The sequence below is a fragment of the Ictidomys tridecemlineatus genome, chromosome 14, assembly GCF_052094955.1.
Source record: "Ictidomys tridecemlineatus isolate mIctTri1 chromosome 14, mIctTri1.hap1, whole genome shotgun sequence".
Taxonomy (NCBI): Eukaryota; Metazoa; Chordata; class Mammalia; order Rodentia; family Sciuridae; genus Ictidomys; species Ictidomys tridecemlineatus.
This window is the reverse complement of record NC_135490.1, coordinates 6060618-6082844: the sequence shown is the minus strand read 5'-3', so window position 1 is coordinate 6082844 and position 22227 is coordinate 6060618. Positions and strand designations below refer to the sequence as shown.

General features: G+C 57.2%; 2 protein-coding genes across 9 annotated transcripts in view; one reads left to right on the top strand and one right to left on the bottom strand.

Moving 5' to 3' along the window:
• The window catches only part of Fam167a (family with sequence similarity 167 member A), a 31502-nt gene extending 13031 nt beyond the window's left edge, over window positions 1-18471 (bottom strand). The window contains exons 1-4 of one of the 8 annotated variants that reach the window (XM_040292117.2): window positions 17769-18257; window positions 16194-16323; window positions 11972-12072; window positions 1194-1961 (exon numbers count right to left, since the gene is read on the bottom strand). In XM_040292117.2, the coding sequence (XP_040148051.2) occupies window positions 1194-1565 (372 nt within the window). In that variant the 5' untranslated portion in view covers window positions 1566-1961; window positions 11972-12072; window positions 16194-16323; window positions 17769-18257. The other 7 variants (XM_078030781.1, XM_078030779.1, XM_078030783.1 and 4 more) reach the window with 7 other exon arrangements.
• On the top strand, window positions 1633-21844 carry LOC144370654 (uncharacterized). The gene is made up of 3 exons (XM_078031368.1): window positions 1633-1803; window positions 17363-18535; window positions 20127-21844. Exons 1-2 carry the CDS (start codon window positions 1633-1635, stop codon window positions 18290-18292), a joined length of 1101 nt encoding a protein of 366 aa, XP_077887494.1. The 3' UTR covers window positions 18293-18535; window positions 20127-21844.
• Window positions 21845-22227: the final 383 nt, after the last annotated feature.

Genomic DNA, 22227 nt, shown 5'->3' with positions numbered 1-22227 from the left:
ACAGTCCCTGATCCATCTGATACCTGAGTCCCAGAGTCCCTTACCATCCCAAACCCCAGTTCATGCATTTTAGTCCATAATGCATTCCAGGCCCCACAGGATTCTGGTTTTCAGGATTCTGCAAAGCAAACTGAGTGGGCCTCTGTAGGCCTTGTTGCCCTGGGAATTACTAGTGACTCTGGATGGTGGCTGGACCTAGACTCCTGGCTCCCTGGGGCCAGATGGCTGGACCTGGCAGGTGCTACCTGGGCCTCAGAGACAGGAGGACAGGGGTTGAGAGCTTGGGGAGGCTTAGACTCATGCCTGCCATGTTGAGAAGCCACTGTGCTGGGACCGGTGATTCTTCCCTGGGGGAAGGCAGCACCCAGCTCTGCACCCTCACCCGGTTTCTCAGGCTGAGATTCACTGCACACCGTGAGATTCCCACTGGAAATCTGTTTTGCCCAGGGGCAGGAAAAGGGCTAAGCAAAGGGCTCTTTGCTTACACTCAATCCACCCGGAAACCGTCCCTGCCTCAACCTCTGGGCAAGCTCCTATTCAGCCTCCTCACCAAGCCTCTACCCCACACATGATCAGGCGCACATCCCTTGGCAGCTCCTGCACACCACACGTCATCAATACAGCACTTTACACGCTGGGCCTCAGTACTCACAGCCGTTCCTTGCACAGGACAACCCCCAGACCCAGGGCCCCTCCTGTAGTCAGTCCACCCCAGGTAGCCTGCCATGCAACCCAACAGTAGCACTCGGGGAGGGAGAGCAACCACTGTCTTGGTAAGTGAGTGGTCATAGGAGGTGTGGGCAGCTGGGACAGATGGCAGGGGAGGGGGCTTCAGAGGGCAGGTAAGCTCCAGGCACCCACTTAGCAGTCCAGGCAGGACAGCGAGGCTCTGCCAGTCGGGGGAAGGGTACAGATACCCTAACATGGGCTCGGATCCTCATGGACACAGCTTGATTCCTCCACAATGTCCAGGATTAATGGCTGATTGACACAGCCCCATGCAACCAGAGAAATAAGATCTTCCTTTGTCAAATAGGAAGATTACAGATGTGCAAGTGGTGGGTCTATTAAGATGGGAGGTCCAACACATGATGGGGGAGAGGAGATAGAAACAGAGAGAAACAGAGGGACACACAGAGACAAAGAATGACATCCTCTCTTTTCTGGGGACTTCTGTGGGGGCAGCCACTCACCAGTTCCTTCCTGAGCCAGGTTATAGCCTCATCGATACTCTGGAAGCCTTCCAGCTTGCCAGGGGACCTGTCGCCCTGGCTGGTGCTCCCGGCAGGCGGGGGGTGCTCTCTGGGCTCCCTTGGGGGCAGCAGGGGCTCCCCGCCCCCACACTCTCCCTGCTCCAAGCTCTCCTCGGTGGCCGTCTTCTGGAAGGGCCACGTCTGCTCCTCCAGCCTGGCCTGCCATTCCAGGTAGGAGGGCCTGCGGGTCTCCAGCCTCAGCTTCTCGGTGAGGGCCTTCAGGCTCCGGAGGTGGTCATCAGGAGGCGAGGCGGCCCCTGCCAGCCCCTCTTCCTCACCCACTTCCTCCACTTGGATCTCGGGCACAGACATTCTGCAGTCTGCCCTGGCAGCCAGACCTGGCAGCTGGCGAGGGGCTGTGTGGGAGGCTTGCTGGGCGATGAGGCTGGGTCCTGCTCTGGAAGGGCCTCATCCAGCTGGGGCCGTGCCTCCAGAAGGCATTGCAGAGGCCGGGCGGCACCCGGAGCTGAGGGACCGTGGGCTGAGCCCCAGGGAGGGCCTTTCAGAGCAGCTGCGGGGGTTCGAGGTCTACGATTCGTCCCAGAAGCCTGTGGGTGCCATGCTTCGCAGAAGGCAGGAACAGACAAGCACTGGCAGGATTCTTCAGGGGCAGCCTTTGCCAAGGAGATCTGTCTGTCCCGAAGGTGTGCGCAGAGCAGAGACGGGCCAGAAGCTCACCCTCCCCAGGAAAGGCAGGTGGTGCGGGCCCTGCAGGAAGAATGAGAACACTGTCAGTCTGACCCCTCCCCAGCTGCTGGGTGGAGGCACGTCCACACTCCAGGAGGGGAAGGAGGCTCAGAGAGGTCCAGTGACAGGGCTTCCGCTTGCTAGTCCAGGACTAGAGGTGAGACGACCACTTTAAGTTGGTGCAGAGAAGCTGAACAAATTGGGCAGCACTACAATCCCCCCACCCCCGTGTTATCTCACTTAATCCTCACAGCAAGTCTGGGGAGATTAGTTTGTGTCCCCATTTGACATGGGAGGACCCCAAATCCCTAAGAGGCTAAACGCCGCACTGAGACAGAACTCCCGCAGGGAGACAAGACCAGTCACTTGAATCTGAGGGCACAGGTCTCCCCTCTCAGTGACAGCTGCCTGAGGGTCCCCAGAGCCAGCTGCCAGGCCAGTGGAGCCCCACGCAGACTCAGGTGTGCCTGCACCGTGCAGGAGCTGCTGCCCTCGGCACCCCTCCCTGAGCACAGGGCCGGCTTCCTCCACCCTCAGCTTCCTCCACCACCGCCTGACCTCACCCCCTCAGAGAGGACGCAAATAAGTCTGCAGCTGCACAGGGGAAGCTGGACGGTGAAGCTGAAGGAAGCTAGTGACTCAGCCTTCCAGGACGGTGGCTCTCAGGTTTACCTAAAGTGCCCACACAGCAGCGCCACCTCCGCCAGGCTCCAGCTGCCACCTGAGTTGGCCTCCAGGACCTAGTGCGGGATATAAGCCAAGGCTCTGACCCCATCGTGCCAGGGTGGGTAGGTTATAGTTAGACACCAGCCTTCTGGTGTGCCTGTGTGTTCGGGGAATGAGCAAGGGTAGACACAGGCCGATCCGAGCGGGAGATGTGTGACTTGAACTTGGCTTTCAGGGCTAGTTTTCAAAATCTGTGCTGAGGCCATGCAGGTGTAAAAACTAATGAACTGATGCAGAGCAATGTCCAAGATCAGGCTAAAAGAAAAATCAAGATGCCCAGAAGCCTGGTGCACACACCACCCTGGGATGAAAATGGACGGAAAGGGAGAGAGATGCTTGTTGATGTGTGTGCTTTTAAAATCCCTGCCGAAAGTAGAAAGCAAATCATCATCGTGATGCCTGCTTGGAGTGTGGGAACTGGGCGGGCTGAGATGAGGACTGAGGGGAGCAGATCTGGGATGGGGAGGCCACTGGCAGGCTGGGCTGCCCAGGCAGGTCATGGATTTCCTCCTGACACACGGAAATGCTCGGGAAGACAGACAGCAGAGCTTCTGTTCTGGACCACCCTTCGGGCCCAGCCTGCCAGGGAGGTCTGGCTGGAGGACAGAGGACGCTCCCCTACTCTGAGCCTGCCCCTGCGGGAGTGGGGGGCATCCCTGGGGAATGAGGAAGAGCATGCCACCCCCACTGAGAGCAGAGGAACTCAGCTTCACCTCCTGCGCTGCTCTGGGCAAGTGAAAGTCCCCTGGGAACCTGGGCAACACAGATGGACTTCCAGGGGTTCTGATTCCCTTGATGTGGGCCCAGGACTCAGAGAGCAGCCCGTTCTTAGGCTCCCAGGTGACCTGAGGATCAGATACAAGGGTGCAGTCAGGACGGAGAGCTGCTGGTCTCCTTTAGAGACACCAGACCTGGGATCAGATTCTGGTCCTAGGCCCCATGGGGCCTGCCAAGCCTCAGTTTCCTATGCTCAAAATGAGGTGTTCTGCCAATCTCCTGGGCTCTTGGGGATGGGCAGGACGAGGGTCATAGGTGCTCTCTAAATCTTAGCGTGCTCCAAGAACACAGGAATGGGGCTTGCTGTGCACTTTCTCATGACACAGCCTTCCCAGGCTCTCTCCAAGTCTGAAGGCTGGGAGCTGCTTTCTGGGGCCCCACCCAGGTGCCTGCCCTCTGCCTGTTTGCTGAGGGCCCAGAATCTCTTCTGAGTGCACCTGGGTGGCTGAATCCCACAGGGCCTCCTTCCCACAGAAGAGGAGCTCTCATTAGAGCCAGAAGAGTTTTCTGGAGAAGGTCCAGTCTACAGACAGACTGATGAGCTGTGCCCTCCCCACCTGGGTCCTGGTTGTGCCCACTCCTCAGAAGAGGACTCAGAGGCAGGGGATGATCATGGAGCCACATTCCCATATCACAGAACTGGTGAGAGATAACACAGTAGGAGGCTGTGCCCTCCCTCTGTAGGGGCTGTGTCCTTCCCCCTTAGGTAAGGGGTTCCTCTGGGGCCTGGAACCACTGAGAGTCTGAGACTCTGTGTGACTTCATAGTGTAGGGAGTGTACTTTAACAAGAGGTTTTCAGTCCACTGAGGGTGAGCCTCATGGTGTGGCACCTGGGTGCCCCTTGGCTCACGCCAGTCTCACCCAAACCCAAAAGGCAGGTGGGAGCACCCATTTCACACGGGGGGTATGGGAGGCACTTAGGAGAGGTGAAGTGCCCTCCTCCAGGCAGGTGCCAGCTGGGGGCCTGGGCATGAGCTGTGTGATGGTGGTCAGCCTCTTTCTACCCTGGAGCATGTGGGCTTTGGGGTCAGAGCTCAAGGACAGCCACCAGTTCTGTGATATGGGCCATCGATTCATGATCATCCCTTGCCTCTGAGTCCTCTTCTGAGGAGTGGGCTCAACCAGGACCAGCTGCACAATCTGTAGGGCTCAGGGCTGGGTCTCTTCTTTAAAAAAAAGTCCTAAGAATTTCAGGATGGTGACAACAGAACATTAACCCAAGTGGGGTCCCTGTGTGCCCCCTGGGTCCCATGCCCATGAAGGGGATAACAATATCCACTTTGTAGGTCATGGCCAGGATTTCATGGGGTGACAGAGGTGATAGAGCATGCCCCTGGTGTACAGTAAGCCCTAGACAAAGTTACACTTTAAAAAATATTATTAGGATGGTGCAACCATGGGTGTCACATCAGTCACATCACCCCTGTCCCTGCCTTGAGCAGTCATCTGGTCGGTCCTTGAAATGCTGGGTGTCCTGAGCCCATTTCTGTATCTTTACATCCTTCCTGGAAGCCCACGGATGCCCTCCATTGGCCCTGCCTCCCCCAGTTTTGATCTCAGGAGATCTGGAAGAGTGAAGAGCAGGTTTGCCTTGGAAGGGAGAAAAAGAGCCTGCGAGAACACCACCCTGCACTGCTCCCTCCCACCCCCAGCTCCAGGTGCTGGAGGGACCCAGGTGTAACAGCCTGCTCTCCACGCCAGAGACTGAGGCTGGGCTGCAGGCCTGGTCCTGGTTCCAGCACAACTGCTAACAGGAGGAGGACCCGGGTTCAATCTTTCCCAGCCTGTGCTCTGCAGTTGGTGGTGCCTTGTGTGCGCGCAAAGGCTGGGCACAGAAGAAAGGCCACACTCACCCAAAGAGCTCCTGCTCAGCAAGGCTGTTTCAGAGCCACCGGGCAGTGTCCCAGGGATCCCACCTGCTTGGGGCTCACCCTGGTGCCTGAAAAGGCCCAGCGGGGATTCCTCCCTCCCTTTCAGCTGGGCACAGGAGCTAAGCTGGAATGTCACCCACACAGGCCCAGGAAGGTGCTAGCAGAAGGGTTTGTTGTCCACTGACCACTTAGTGGGCACTGAGCTGACATGTCCTGTACTAGTGGGGAAGGCCATCGGGTGGGGATTGGAGGCAGCTCTGGACACCTCTTGGGCTTGGTGGGCAGCAGAAGTCTGTCTCGACTCCTGGGGCTTAGGCCCAGGGAGCACAAAGCAGAGGACACTGGACACCACTAGATCTGGGGCTCGGGAGTCTTGGAAGACAAGATGAGATCCCAAGACCCCATAATCCATGAGGCCCAGGCATGCCCACCAGCCAGGCCACTGGTTGGCAGCGAGGACAAGCCTTGGGGATACACAGCCTTCCTGCCCCAGCAACATGCCAGGGCTTGGGATGACTGTGGTTCAGATGTGCTTCCAGGCTTCCTGGCCCATGAAGCAGGATTCGCCAGCCATGAGCTAATCCCCAGCTGCCCCAGGAGCCAGGTGGGTGCAGCCCTGCCAGGCGGCCAACACCTTGTCTCATTATGACCTCACCTGCTCACCTGGAAAACCCTGGAACCCACTTCCTGATGGGCTTCCTGGGCAGGGAAGGCTACGGGGGCTGCTGACTGATGCTCCCGGGCTCAGCCTGCTCTCCCCGCACAGAGGCTTCTCCGGAACTATTTGTTTCTTCTGCAGGGTGCACAGTCTTTTTAACCCCTCGACTCTCCTGCCCCACAGAACCCCAAGTTCGCTCCTCTGCCTGCAACTTGTACAGCCCAGAAGCCCTTCTTTCCCTCCTCCGCCTCAGTCCTCAGGCATTTCTCCTTCCCTCTGTTTTCCCGGGCTGGCTGTGTGTGCCCGGCAACGAGAGCACGTGAGGGAAACAGTGACACCATCACACATGAGCTAACACTTGGAGCAACCACACCAGCAGGCACTCGGAAAGCTTCACATGTTCAGGCACAGTTAGGGCTCACACGCGTGAAGATTGCCATCATCCTCATGTTCCAGGTGGAGAGACTGAGGCGCAGACGGCTTTGGTACCTTGCCCATGGTCACAGAGCTAGTAAGTGGCGAGGCTGGGATGTGAGACCCTGACCCGAACTGGGCTTCCCGTCCCTGTTAAACCCTCCCATTTACACCAGGCACTTTCTTGATGGTCCCTTCTACCAGACTCAAGTTCATGAGGGCAAAGGCAGGCCTTTTATCCTGGTCCTCTGGCACTTGTGAGATGCTGCTGTCTTTAGACATGGAATGAACGGGCACATAGAGCACGCCTCTGCCTCTTGCCGCAGCCTGTGCTGCTCACAGTAAGCCAGCTTGGATGGGCCCAGAGGACCAGAGGGGCCCCGGGCTTCTGTGACAGTACTTCCACCACCTGTCCTCATGAGAGGCCACACACACCTCCCTTCCCTGGCCGAGGAGTGCCTGGACACAGGTGTGCCTGGACACAGGTATGCAGGCCCGGCTCCTGGGACAAAGCAGGAAGAACCTGATTTAGCTTGTGCCAAATCCCAGGACTTTGAACTATAGCCAGAGAGGACCTACTTGTCACCTGACATCTGTGAGGACATTTCTACCCAGCACCTTCCTTCTCCCTCTGGAAAAAGCATTCTCCCTTACTGTGGGGAGTCTGTCCCTGTGGTACCTGTGGCCCTGAGCTCCCCTCTCACCTGGGGGCAGGAGGTCACATGACTCTACTGGGCCAATCAGAGCCTTTCTGAAGTTTTCCTGCCAGACCTACCCAGAAGCCGGCCTTTCCCAGCCAGCCTGGGTACTGGAGCCCTCTTGCTCCCACACAGAGAGGGTCTGCTGGCACACGAAGCCAGCACACAGGATGGTTTGAAGGCCTCCCTCAGGTCCGTCAGAAGCCACCCCGCCAGACTTTGGCTACACAGCTTTCCAAGCCTCCTCTTGGGCAGAGCTCCTTGGAGCGGGGCTTCTGACAGGTACAGCTGCCTGGCCTGAGTGGGCGCTGGAGAAGGGTGCGGCGTGTGGGTCTCTGTTGGTGTTTGGCCTTGGTCGGCCTGTTTGTCTGCCGTTCCCAGCCTCCCTCCTTTCTTGTTTGTGGGAAGCCCCCACTTTGTGCAAGACAGCAGGCAGGCGCCCTTCTCATTTGTTCTCTGGGATCAGAGGACCAGATTCTCCCTCCTCCCCCGCCCAGGCCCTGGCAACCAGGTGCGAGCATGTGACTTAAGCTCAGCCAATCAGAGGCTCGGGCCCAGGATCTGAATTTGGCCTGTGTGGGGCCCCGTGAATGGATGGTTGGGATTCATAAGTGCTGGGTGGGGGAAGGAGCCAGCTGCCCCTGCCGGAGTGCTGCTGCAGGGCCTCCCCGCTGTCCCGGAGCTGCCCGGGCTCTGCCTGCTTGCTCCTGTGAGTCTCTGCTTCCTGCCAGTCTCCGAGCGCCGACAGCCTTGTCGTCCTGCTGCTTTCTGTTGCTGGTGCTCAGGAGCCTGAGGGCTGGAGTCGGGGGAGCAGCCCACTCCCTTGGAGAGGCCACGTATGTCATTGAGAACTAAGCAACGTCCCAAAACATTGTGACAGCCCAAAAGGCTTCCTTCTCTCACATCCCCACAAGTCCCGAGGGCGTTGGCACCTGCAGTTGAGACCCATAGGGTCACTGTCCTCTGAATGAAATTTCGCCGAATCCACCTACATTCCTAGTAGGTATGTTTCCTAGGTGACGGTCAGTGACAGGCTACCCATATTCCATCTGCATAAACTTAAACCCGTTCTGCTCCCTCTTTCAGAAGTGCCACCCACGGGTCCCTGTGCTCTGGGTCATGCAGCCTTCCCAACTGGGCTGCAGCCAAACGCCTGGGAACTGGGTTAGCGTCAGAGTGCCTGAGGGCCTCCAGCCTGGGAAAGCAGTCTCTTTGGGGCAGCAACCCCCTGGACTTCCACAGCAGAGTGACAGTCCCAGCGTGAGAGGGCATGCCCACGGGTGTCCCTGCTGCTGTTCTCTGCTTCCTGTAGGCTACTCTGCTCTTTATCTAGTCAGCCTGGCTCCTGCAGCCCTCTGCTTCCCAGGTGTTCTCACAATCAACCACAACCTCCGGGGGTCACCTTGTTCCTATTCTGTAGCATAAAAGAAGTCCACTAAGCCTATTAGAAGCCCCATTATCCAGGGAGGAAATGGGGGATTTCCCGTAGGAAACTTAGACCCAAGCTCCCATCAACAATAGTGAGGGGGCTGAGAACCTTGCCCAGGAAAAGGGTCATTATTAGGAACATATGAATGGTGTTGTGTCCCCCAGCACCAGCACGGGAAGAAGAATAATGTCACCTTATACTAGTTCAGGGACGGTGTTCACACACTTACACCTCATGTCATTCTGACTTCATACAGAACTCTGAGACTGCAAGGGTGGCTCTCAGGAATGAGGATCCACTGTGCCAGAGCTGGGAGAGCTCTGTCCACATCCCCCTTGAATGTCTCACTGGGATTCCTTGGTCATGATGACAATTATCTCCCAAACTGCAATTCAGATTCTGCCCTGGTGAATGTCCTGCTAAGGAATATTTTCACAGCACTGCCAAGCTGCTAGTTTTATAGGTATCCATAGGTACCAGGCACTGAGGAAATAGCGTCTCCTGTACATGAGGACCCTGCAAACCGTGTACTATGATCCTTTATTATGTAATGGGTAAACCAAGGCACAGAGACAAGGAGGAGCTGGCTCAGAGATACTCAGATTGCACATGGCATGGTGAGGGCATGGGACCAGGTAAGTTTGGAGGGCAGGATCCAGCAAGGCTGAACTGGGGGCCAGGACAGAGCCTGAGGCTCTGACGTCCCTCCCCCGGTCTACCACTTGTGCTAATAAGTCACAAACACCCTTTGGGATCCAGTGGTCCCTGGAGATGGCCAGCTCTGTTCTGGCTCTGTGCTGTCCTCTGACTGTGACTATGGACCACACTGGCGAGGTAGGGAAGGCAGGGCAGGTGTTCTGGTCCCCCTGCAGCTGGGAAAACTGGGGTGAGGGCCTGAGTGACTCTCACTCTCATCCACACTCCTGGGGGCTGCTATGCTGGCTGCTTTCCAGAACATACTATCTGGTCAGGGCTGCCTACCACCCTCTGGGCCCCTCTGGCAAGCGGCACTTGGTCCTCCGGGAAGTTTATAGAATGAAGACCTGGCTACACCATGATTTAGGCCCCTGCAGATATGGCTTTTCTCAGTAAGGCAGGGCTGGGGGATGGGATATCCTCAGTGCTGGTCTGGCCTTTACGCCAGGCCAGGCCAGGACACCATTTGTGCGGCTCACTGCTCTGAGCTAAAGCCAGGCGGGGGCCCGGGGCGGGAGTGGTGGCAATCCCCATCCGTCAGCCTTGCTAAGCAAGGAGCTGTGGCTCCTCACTGCACCTGCCGGAGCAGGGTACAGAGGGAGAGCTGGCTGGCTGGGGCGGGGCCTGGCCTGGGCTGGGCCTCAAGGCTTCCCAGGCCTCAAAGCTGAGAACTTAAAGGCCTTCAGGGCTGAGGCTGAGAGCCCCCCTGGCCCCAGCCATCAGGCCTAGGCTCCTCCTCTGAAAACTACAGAGCTGCCCCGGGGGTGAAAGGTGGGTGGGGACAGGGACCAGGGTGGCTAGGACACAGCTCTGGCCACATCCCTTTTCTAAAGAGGCAGCTGCTTTTCCCCAGGGGGGTGACAGGTCCAGGGGTCCACAGGTGATGAGGGCGAGCAGGCCTGGGACAGGTGGGCGTTTCCGACTCGGTCCCATGCTTATGGTACATGCAGAGCCCCAGGTGGGGACAGGGCTGACCTCCCACCTTCACCCCCACGGCAGGTCAGTCTGGGACTGACGCCTCTGCTCTGAGAGGACGAGAGGACGGCACACAGCCCTGCGCGTCCCACAGAGCTGCTGACAGGAGCCGGAGCTGCCCAGAGCCCGTTGCCTCTGCCTCAGAGTTGCCATGGTGACGGAAGCAGGAGGGACATGGCCAGTCTGGCCCTGTGCCAGGCATCTTTCCCCTTCCCAGGCTCATTTTCATTCCAGCTCTTGGTCAGAGCTGGTGTTAGGAGCCCCTGAGATGGGGGACAGAGACCAGGCAGAGTCCAGACTGGCGCCAGTTGTGTGTGTGTGTGTGTGTGTGATGGGGCTCACTGTGTTGACATGTATGTGAGTGGGGGTGGTTGTCCTGGTGTGTGAGTGGGGGGTGGTTGTCCTGGTGTGTGTGTGAGTGGGGGTGGCTGTCTTGAGGGTGTGTGTGTGAGTAGGGGGGTGGCTGTCTTGAGGGTGTGTGTGAGTGGGGGGTGGTTGTCCTGGTGTGTATGTGTGTTGGGGGGGGTGGCTGTCTTGAGGGTGTGTGTGTGAGTAGGGGGTGGCTGTCTTGAGGGTGTGTGTGTGAGTAGGGGGTGGCTGTCTTGAGGGTGTGTGTGAGTGGGGGGTGGTTGTCCTGGTGTGTGTGTGAGTTGGGGGGGTTGTCCTGGTGTGTGTGTGAGTAGGGGGTGGCTGTCTTGAGGGTGTGTGTGTGAGTAGGGGGTGGCTGTCTTGAGGGTGTGTGTGTGAGTAGGGGGTGGCTGTCTTGAGGGTGTGTGTGAGTGGGGGGTGGTTGTCCTGGTGTGTGTGTGAGTTGGGGGGGTTGTCCTGGTGTGTGTGTGAGTGGGGGGTGGTTGTCCTGGTGTGTGTGTGAGTGGGGGGTGGTTGTCCTGGTGTGTGTGTGAGTGGGGGGTGGTTGTCCTGGTGTGTGTGTGAGTTGGGGGGGTTGTCCTGGTGTGTGTGTGAGTGGGGGGTGGTTGTCCTGGTGTGTGTGTGAGTGGGGGGTGGTTGTCCTGGTGTGTGTGTGAGTTGGGGGGGTTGTCCTGGTGTGTGTGTGAGTGGGGGGTGGTTGTCCTGGTGTGTGTGAGTGGGGGGTGGCTGTCTTGAGGGTGTGTATGAGTGGGGGGGTAGCTGTCTTGAGGGTGTGTGTGAATGGGGGGTGGTTGTCCTGGTGTGTGTGTGAGTTGGGGGGGGTGGCTGTCTTGAGGGTGTGTGTCTGGGTCGGGTGGGCTGGTGGTTGGTGACATGGGGTGCTAGCAGGCTTCTGCAGGACAGTGCCCCTGGGGTCTTGCTCAAGGCTCAGGTGGTCTGCATGGAGGCAGAATGCCCACATAAGTGTGTGCTTTCCTGCCAGGACAAGCCTAGGTGCTCCCCCTAAGCTGGCTGGCTGCTGCCTGGGTCAGGCCTCCCTGTGGCAAAGCCTCCTGAGAATCCACCCTTTCTCCTGAAGGAGGCTGCAGCTCCAGCATGGAGCCAGGTAGGCTGAGGCTGGGGAGGCTGGGGAGGGGGCAGGGAGCTTTGGGTATGGTCCTGTTGGGACAGCCCTGGGCATCTCCCACCTGGGGTCCCAGCCTTGCTGCTGGGTGGGGGAGAGAGGAGTCTGCTCCCCTGCTTAAGCGCCTGCAGCCTCACCCCCTCTGAGGAGAGATGCTGTGCTCTGGGAACCGTGGTTTCCCTGCGATGACCTCTCCCTCCTTCCTGACAGACTCAGGGTCTCACACCACAGCAGCAGTGGGGTCACCAACATGTCCCAGAACTGCACCCAGGGGCAGGGGCAGAGAACACTTACCCGTGTTCTCCTGGAGTTATTTGCCCAGGGAGGCTTGGTCTGCAGGATCCCGTGCTAATGGTTGCACCTCTGCACAGAGTTCAAAGCTTCCATTTGCATACCTGGTTTAACAAGAGCAATCACGGACATCTTTAAGTCACACTGAAGTTTACACTTTTTGTTCTCCCACATATCATGGCATCATGGCTTGGGCTAGAGGAACTTTCCAAGAGCTAGACCACAGAGATACTGCAAACCAGAGAAACTATCAAGACTAGCTCAGGGTCACACTGCTCCATTGGAGGGGCTGGCTCGGCTTGCACTCGAATTTTCTGACTCTAAGCTGAACCCTGCTTCTATTGTCTAGGAAACGGGAAACCTTGCTTGGTCTCTCTGGGACATTATGAGGAAAGAATCTATAAAAATACTTGTTAAGACCTTTGTGAATTCAAAGTGCTAGGTCAATGCTGAATAATTGATGGCTCTGCTCCTGGGCTCAGGGCTGACGCACAGGCCTCCTGTGGAGAGGCTGGGGGTGTGGAGACCTGTCCTTTTTGGCCCAGTGAAAGGAAGAGCTGGGCTTTCCTTCAGCCCAGAGAAGCCCTGACTCCTGGGAGCCATACATCTGATTTACGGCCTCCCTAGAGGACAGGAGCGTGCAGAGGGCTGCTGTAGGGAGGTAGGGCTGTGGGGGACTCGGTCTCTATGGTATCCCCTCCAAGGCCCTGGGAAAGGGCTGCTCTGGCAGGCAGGAAGAGAGGTGCCTGAGAACCCGAGGGTCAGTTCTGGGGGTGGGAAGTGGCCGTGGGAAATGCAGAGAATGGAGGGGTCCCCTTCATAAAAATGCTTGACCAGGCAAGGATGCCCAGGAGCTGCCTAAGGCAGCCTGTCCTTGTTCCAGCCAACTGCCACAGGTGACCACAGGACTTTTCTAGCCAAAATTCACCGTGGCAGTGGGCATTAAGGCACAGAATGGAGATATAGGGTGGCCTTTAAAGCAGTTTATGGAGAGGAAAGCAGAAGGCAGCTCAGTGGGCGTCCTGGTTACGCTAACAGGAAACAGCTCCCAGCTGACTGAAGCTCAGGCACCATTTCACAGCGAAGGGCACTGTGGCCCACCAGAGTCTCCCAACTGGCGTTTGTCTCAGCCCTCAGAAAAGGCGGAGTTGGGCCTATTGGAATCCACAGGACAACTGACTCCAACTTCAAATAAGCGAGATCCACAAGCTCCAGTTCAAGGGGGAGTCTGTCCTACTGTGCAGGTTCCAAAGCCCAGTCACTCTGCAGGGATTTCCTGAGGCTGCGCAGTGGCACCGTGTGACTGGAGTCCTGCACGTCCATGCTGGGCCTGGGTGTGCTGACCTCTGGGCAGCTGGAGGGTCTTCCTGGTGTCTGGGTGGGGCTGGACCCAAGGATGCAGTGGGGTTGCAGTGTGGCCGGCGGTGGGTGGCAGGGGCAGTGCTGTGCCCACCTGGAATGTGGAGGGAACATCTTCCTGAGTCCCCCTAGGCAGGACAGAGAACGGGCTGTGTGACGGCGCTGGCCCTCTGGTGTCAGTGAGAGAGAATGTGGCTGGGCTTCTGCAGCCACTGCCTGAGCTGCCTTCTGCTTTCCTCTCCATACACTGCTTTAAAGGCCACCCTATATCTCCTTTCTGTGCCCTAATGCCCACTGCTACTGTGATCTTTGGCTAGAAAAGTCCTGTGGTCACTGTGGCAGTTGGCTGGGACAAGGACAGGCTGCCTTAGGCAGCTCCTGGGCATCCTTGCGTGGTCAAGCATTTTTTGTGAAGGGGACCCCTCCATTCTCTGCATTTCCCACCCCCAGTACTGACCCTCGGGTTCTCAGTGGAAGGGATCAGACACAGCAGAAAGACATGGAGCAGGCTAGGGAAGGGGCAGAGCTGGGGGCAGACCCACCACCAGCTGGTTCCATTACCTTGGTCAATCAACCCCCATAGGCCTCAGGTGGCTCACCTCTGAAATGGGAGGACCACAGGAGGCGAGGGGTGTGTTAACAGCTACACCTGGAATGGGACTGCCACCGTCTGCTCTGGATGGTGCCTGGCTGGCACTCCCCTGGGCCTGTCACGTGGTAAGAGGCTTCCAAAGTACTAAAGTTCACAAATGCCTTTCTGCACTCCAGAGTGTGCAGAGCACCGTCTTGCAGTCCGCCTGCACCAGGGCTGCACAAGTTGCACCCCTGGGCAGCCCTGACCCCTCCCTGTTCCTCCAGGCAGGGCCGCTGCCTGAGGGTCCTCAGCACCATGCAAATTACTGATCCTAAAGTTATTGATGGGACATGTTCTAAATGGTTTCCCTGGGTGAGCTGAAACCCAGGGGCATTCAAATTGAGACCCTCTTCCCCTAGCCTCCCAGATGAAGCCCCCACTCAGGCAGGTACGAGCCATCTTTATCTCTGGGCAGCTCAAGGCATTTGGTAATCAGCAAAGCGACTGTCTCTTGAAGATAGAGGTGTTCGAGGTGTTGACTGCTCAAACGAATTACTGGACAGCTTGACCCTGGAAGGAGCAGGTGGAAGGATCTAGTAAGGCCTCCAGGGAGGGGTGATCAAGGCACTGGGAGACAGAGTGCTGGCACTTCACCAAACCCCCAGGACCAGCTAGCTAGCTGTCTGAACCTGCTGGACCTGTGTGCAAATGGATGTCTCCAGGCTGCCTGCACTTGTGGCACAATTCCCTCTACGGCTTGCTTTCTCTCCAACCTGATAATAGGGTCATCTTCACCCTCCTCCCGGTTTCCAGCAGCTGCTCCCAAATACACAAAACAATAGGATGACAACACAGTCAGTCTCCAGCCTCTGCCGGCTCCCCAGAAGGCTCAGCTTGGTTCCTACCTGTCTCAGTGTCCCTGGGGCATAGCACTTGAAAGCTCAGAGGACAGAGGCGGCTGGTGTTATTTTTTTACTTGCTGGTGACTGGGTAGGGTGGGGTCAGAAGCAGGTTCCTAAGTAGCCTTGCTGGTACAGACCTCATCCAGAACATTCCTGGGTACTGAACACCCTGAGGGCCCTCTGACCCTCCACTGCCATTCCCACTCTGCTGGCTTCCTGGAATGAGGAAATGCCCCACCTTCAAGACGCCTGGAGCCGTGGTCACCTTGGAGGCCACTGCCTGAGCCTACTGATGCCTGCTTTCCACCTAGAACTGAGCTCTGGCTTGAGCCAGCCCTCCAGGTCCCAGGGACAAGCCCTATAAGGGAGCTCTTGGGATCCATTGCCCGCTTTCACATCCGATCAGAATGCCCTGAAAGGAATCCCTGCCCTCTCCGGGGAGGTAGGGAGCTCAGCCCATGAGCCCACGAGAGCAGCTGAACCCCGACACCTCTTGGGTCTATGCCAAGGCTGCTGGGGAGGAGGCTACACTGGACTGCACCCTGGGAACTCTGGAAGGGAGGGCCAGGTCAAGGCCTTCAGCCCAGGAGAGAGAGAACTCGAGGGAGCTTCCACACGGCAGGGGCTTTGGCATGAGGGGGCCTGATGCCAGAAAGAGCTCCCCCGAGAGGAAAGCCCCCCATGCCCACCGGAGTCGGGGCTCCTGTCCGATGCACTGCTCTCTCAGAGGAGCTTTGCTGTGGGTGAGCAGCAGGGTCTGGAGTGCCCGCAGGAAAGGGGTGGACTGGGGGCAGCAAGCCTCTGACTCTCCTGCTCTCTTCCCTCCTCTGGACTTTCCTTCCTTCTCAGGAGAGAAGTGTCAATGGTCAGGTGGGGAGGACCTGGCCTTCAGTGGGCAGGGCAACTGGCCTAACCAGGGAAATCTGAGATCCCAGTCTTCACTCCCTCCAGCTCCAGCCTCTAAGGCAGCTCAGAATCGACAGGTGCCTGTCAATGAGCAAGACTCACCGGCCACTTTCCTGCAGTCTCCCCCTCCCTGCCCTCGCATCCCGCTTCTCTCAACCCCACCCGGCCCCTGTTCTCAGCCATCTCACCCTTCCCTGGTCTGCTTCAGAGTGGGCCTGCCTTCACCCCATCCAAACCCCAGGATGTTCTGGCATGCTTAATGCCATCCACCGGTTACTTGTAAGGGACATTCATGAGGGCACATGAGGACTCCCCAGCCCCCACCTGTCAATCAAATAATCGTTTATCTTCTACCTTTGCAAGCAGGTCGATGTCCCAGGCAAGCAAAGAGCCACTGCTGGGCTCCCAGAGGGCTTGGGAATTCCGGGGGCTCCCCTTGGGTCATCAGGGTTTTCCAACAGCAAGATTTACCTAGAGCACACACCTGCCCCAGTGCGTGAGCAGCCTGACAAGCGCTTTTCCTCCTCACGGGAGGGCCTGGGGCACCGTGGGTCTTTTTCTCAGCAAACAGGCACTGCCGTAATTGATTTCAGTCCTCTTGGAGGGAGGCCAAGCTGGTAGATATGGAAGTGGGCACTGGTCATTTAGTGACAATCCATGCATGTAATCAAGAGGACAAGAAGGACGGGAGAAAGTGGGCAGGGAGTTGGGCATCTGTGGGTCAGCAAGGAGAAGGGGCATGAGCGAGGACACTTCTGAGGCTGGCCAGGCCTGATGGCAAAGGCTTCTAAGCTCCTCAGACAAGAAATGGCTTTGCTGGCTCTAAAGGTTCCCTTAGATGGTGGGGACCTTCCTAGGTTATAAGCACCGCCAGCCACAGGGCTCTCATTTCATCTGGTTGTGACTGGCTCCTTCCCACTCTCTGGGCCACGGAGGCCTTGGGTCTCCTACAGTGACCTTCCTTCTAGCACTGCTCCAGGAGCCCTGGTGGCCAGGCACAGGAATCTCTCTGCTCTCTCACCAGCCACAGGAGCTGCACCGAGTTACTTAACTTCTCAGACTCCCTCTGACAAAATGGGGATAACAATGTCCCCTAGAAGGAAGACTTGGGAGGACAAATGACCAAGGATGCCAAAGGTTCTCAGCAGTTTGTGCTCCTGGCTGTTTGCCACGCCCCTTTAAGACCAGCTGGGAGGAGCTCCCATCCAAAAGACTTGGTCAGGCTACAGGCTGGGCCACTGGGCTTTCCCAGGGCTTTGTCTCACACTTACTGAGCCTGGGGCGCCGGAGGGGGCGGGACTGTCTCTGAGACATCCAACCGAAGCTGCTTTGGAACCACAGTGGATGGGGACCTGACAGGCAGTTTATGGAAACTTGATTTGGAGGACCTGCTGTGGGCAGAAGACAGCAGCCAGGACCCACCAATCTAGAGCCACCCCACCTTCTAGGTCTTCCAGGAGGACCCATGTACCCCAGACTGGAACAGGCAATAAGGGGTCTTCAAGAAGCAGCAATCCTCCTGACTTGGCTGAAGGGACCCCCCCACCCCCCATGCAATCTGTGGCCCCTTGTCCTGGTGACCCTAGGTGCCCACCTTCAGGACTGACCTGCTCAATTCCCCAGGCCCTTGAACTAGCCTGGCCTCAGGCCTAGAGCACCCTCCCCAAGGGCCCTGGGCCCCTTCCTGGGGAGGGATTGCATCCTTGGGGCCAGGAACTTCCATCCGGGCCCCCGGTGAAGTCCACAGAGGAGACAGGGTGGGAGCCGAGTCACCAGCCGTCTTCCCAGAGTGGGGTCCCTCCCTCAAGACCACGGGCTCCTAATCTCCACCAGGATCTTAGCCCCGGAAGGGGCCAGCAGTCCAGCGGTGGCTGCCCACTCCTCGCTGCCACGGGAACAGGTGGGGACGCACCCCGCGCTCCTGCGGGCGTGTCCCTTCCAGGCCGCGGGATCGGCTGCTCCCGCCGCCTGCCCTGGGGGGAGTGGAGCCCACTGCCAGCCCGCGCCGCCGCCACAGCCCCGTCACCGTCCCTGGGAAAGTCGCCGCGCGCGAACCCACCTGCGGGCGCCCGAGGCCCGTGGCGCCGTCGCCAGGTCCCCGGCGCTCTCCGCGCCCGCCTCACTGCGCCCGTGCGCCCAAGATCGCCCGGCACTATTCTTTTTGAAGGCAGCCCTCGGTGCGTTGCGTCAGGGCGGTTGCCTGGCGACGGCCGCGCGAGCCTCCCGCCGCGACGCCCCGGCCTCCCATTCAAGCCCCGGCCCGCTCGGCCGCCCCGGGCCCGCCGGTCCGAGCGCGGCGGCCAGGTCCTAGAGCCCCCCGACTTCACCCTGCCCGGGCGGCCACAGCGAGCGAGAGCAGACCCGCCGCGCGCACTTGCCAAGCCCCAGACGAAACCAAACCCAAACATCCAGTTTCTCATTAAGCCCGAAACCAAGGCAGTTTCCCCCCAAACATGGCAACGTGGCTTTGCCACTGTCAGCAGTTTGCCTGCGTGGAGGGGGCAGGGGAACCCCACGCCCGAGCCTGCACTCCACCCACAAATGACCGGGGTTCCTAATCCCAGCAGCAACCACTATGTCTGAGCGCCTGACGTGCGCCACACCCTCGCAAGCACTAACCGGAGAGATGTGAGAAGCACCGGCTTACAGAGGAGGAAACAGGCTCAGAGAGGTTAAGGAGAAGCCAGAGGGGAGTAGTCCGGGTAGATGGATCTGAATGGAGCCAGTTTTCTCCATGTTCATCCTTCAGTGGCACCAATCGCTTCTGTTCTTTTAAGACTCAGTCCTTGCCCTGTCTGAGCCTCCAGCTGCATGCACCTAACACAGGTACGTGACAGCGGCTGGGGATGCCCCTTCTTGCAAGCCCTTAGGACTGATCCTGGCTGCAGACAGAGTCGTCTGATGCCGGAGGCTCTGCCTTCTGCAGGACTCAAGTTTCAGAGCTGATTACTGGAAGTTGGCCTCATTCTCCCAGACCTTGGGAAGCACCTTTCCTAGATGCCTGAGGGTAAAAGGGTCACACACCTTCCATTCTCTATCTCATCTCCCCTTTGACCACCCACAGGTGCCTTCTTTCTCCTTGGCTCACAGAGGTGCTTGAATAGGAGATGCCCCTTGCCCTTACCTGCTGTGCTAGAAAATAACTTGGGGGATGACCTTTAATTTGACCTTCAACTCCAGAAACACCCCTCTCCCTACCTACCACTGTGTCTTGGCTCTGCGTGGGCTGAGCTCTGCACAAGGGTTTATGAATATGGACAGCAAATCATTCAAACACAAAAAGTTGCAAGTTACATTCAAACCCACTGATGACCTGTGTGTTCCCCCTGTCAATCACCAGGCATGATGGCAGAGAGGTGCAATATGAAAACCTCAGCATAGAAAATAGCTCAATAACATTATTAGTGTATTTCTGGGATTTTGTGTGTCAAGGGGTGGGGATTTCAGATTACAGAGCCACTGCATGGAGATGGGAGGATGGAATTTACTTCTCTGGGAAACCAGCAGCCAAGAGACCACTAGACAAGGATTTGACCTGGTCACTACAGGTCACAAACCACTTGGGTCACTTTCTTTGGAATGTCACCTACAGCCCTCTGTCACAGGCCAGAGGTCCTCTCTGGCCTGTGCATGTTGATGGGAGGGGAGCTCCTTCAGCAGCAAGCATGCAAACCCTGGAGCAGCAGAAGTTCAGGGGCTTCCCTCTCGCCTGCCACCCCTCTCAAGTCCCCCTATTACATTCTCATTTCCAGTCACATCAAGGAGAAGAGAAGGATAAACTCTACCTTTCACTTTGAAGGTTTTAAAATTTAAACTTAAAATGCCTATCTTTCAGCATTTCTCCAGATTCATTTATTCATCCATTTGATGAACACGGGTCTACGCTTTAGGGAACAACATAGATAAAGACCACTGCCCCTGAGACCTAGTACCCTAGCAGGGGAGGGGGAGGACAGTGAACAGTAGGCATGCTAGATAAATTACCAAGATTGTTGTAGAAAGGCGAAAATGCAGACTTGGATTGGAAGTAATGGTGGGAGTGGGGGAAGACAGCACTTTAAAGCAGGGTGGTGAGGGAGGATCTCATTAAAAAAGGTGTTTTTTGAGCAAAAATATGATGATGAAGAGGTTGATCTTGAGGTGTGGGGGAAAAAGCATTTTAGGAGAGAAACAGGCTATTCAAGGTCCCCAAGCAAACAAACGTGCCTGCCATGATCACAGAGCAGCTAGGGTGCCTCTGGGCTGGAGTGCAGTGATCAGGGAGTGGAGAGGATTATGGGAGATGAGGTCAGAGACAGGGCAGGGCTGGCCTTCCCTCCGGGGACCACAGAACAAACAGCTGGAGAGAATCTCTGCCCTGTTAGCAGGGCACAGAGCACTCTAAGTCCTTCTCTCCTGTTCTACTTGAATTTTCCAGGGACTCAAGGCAAACTCCATGTCTAGTCTCCTGGCATCCCTCTCTCACCGTCCCCATGATCTGCTCCATATTTGCTGGATTGAGAGGAAGAAGAATGACATTTTAGTTTGACTCCAGGATCCAGAGGAGACTGAGGGGGTGCCATCCTTCCCTGCTCCAGGGAGAAATTAGGACTGGGCCAGAGTCCACCTGCTTCTGCCATCTGCCTTTGGAAGGGACTTTTCCACTCGGGAGGGTAGTGGCGTGGGTTTCAAGAGGAACCAGGAAGTGGCTGTCATTCGGCGTGTTTACCAGCAATAATTCTTTGTTGCCCTTCTCTCTCAAAAGGGGCTGATTCAGCCATGAGGGCGAGCTTCCTGACCTGTAGGGAGCCTGTCACGTCCACTCAGCGGCCACTCTGTGCCACCCAGTGCTAGGCACCAGGGAGCACAGTGCACACAACTTACTAGTAGGAGAACTGAGCTTCCCCCTTGGTTCTGGGTCAGGGAGGTGACACATGTCATCCGAGTCCTGCCGAGAGGAGAGGGATTATCTGGGGAGGGTGGGGGGAGTCCTGAAGGTGGGCCAGGATGGAGCAGTGGAGGGTACTACATAAGCCATTCATGCAGAGCAGGAGGGCCTTCCGTGGGGCTGGGGTCAAACTCGGGGAACTGTTTCAATCCTCAAGGCCATGGGATTAGATCAGGTTCAAGGTGTCAAGGGAGCTGAATGATGAGGCCTGGGGCAGGAGGCCCACAGACATGGCTTCCATATTTCCCCGAGGTGACTGCCATCCAAATTGTGGTGGAGCAGCTTATGGACTGTGGCTGGTAGCATTTCCCATCTGTCAGGTAGATGGTGGCAATGGGACCGCAGATGGTGACAGGAATCAGCAGGTGACAGGCAGGCAGCCCAGGGATGAAGTCCTGGCCCTGTTGGGGATTAGCGGGTGTGCAGCAGTCTCTTGAGTCTGCAGTTACTTCATGGGTGGGATGGACTCGAGGCATGAGCCAAGGGGTCTGCCCCGGACCTGGGCTGTCGACAGCCTTGCTGTTGGGACCTGCCACTCAGAGCCCACGCTCTCCTTTTGCTCTGTGCTCTAGGTACCAGAACCCAGGAATTTCCATTCCAAAGGGCCCACACCCCAGCCTGTTCAGCCTTGTCCCTAGGCTGTGAGGCTGAGTGGAGGCTGGACTCTTAGCCTGGGGAGCCCCTCCACCAAAGGACAAGTCCCTGGGGTGGGAAAGGAAGAAGAGACCATGGACGGGGGCTGAGGCCTGGCTCCCCATGTCCCTCCAAGTCCCAGGAATCCAAGGTGAAATCAGAGTCTAGCCTTCCAGGTTGTTATAAAGGTACATTTGTTAAGGCAGAAGGGAAGAACAAACCTTATTTCACAGTTATTGGCTTGACTTATGATGTTCAAATATCTAGACACACGGCATGTGGGCCTCCTTTTATGCCCTTGCTTTGGACCTCTCAAATGTCCTGGGCAGGCGTGAATACAGCCCATTCTACTGTTTAAGGAGCAAATGACACACACCTAAGCAAGAGCCGTCGCTGTCGTCCTCCCTCTCAGCAGCATTGTGGCCTCTTGGGACTTGCTCTTTCCTCTTGTGAGCACTCCTAAGAATCATCATCGAGAAAGTGTTTCCAGTCACCAGCAGATGCCTGGTGACAACTGGACGGAGGCCTCCCTGGCATGTACAGCACTTGAAGGAAATAAAGAATGTCACTGTTAATGGAGGTGGTGCACAACCCTGATGGGTGTGGGACGGCCTTCCTGATGTTACTCTATACATCAGGTCTACCAAGGAGACTGGCTCCCTGAACGATGGAAGGATCCCTGGGAACGAACCAAGAGATCCAGGGTCTCATCTCAGCTCCTTTACAAATTAGACCTTGGCCACATCAATTTGCTGCACTGGTTGGTCCCTCTTCACTAGAACAAAAGTACGACTCTGGCACCCTCTGACCCCAGCTCCTTGGCACCCACCACCTAGAATCCTTCATGATGGGCAGTGGAGGAGACGGCATCAGAAACTGCAAAGTTGGAAGTTCATGGGGACATCACAAATCTGGTCCAGTGAGACAGAGCTAGGTGGAGAGAAGAGCTTACAGGAGG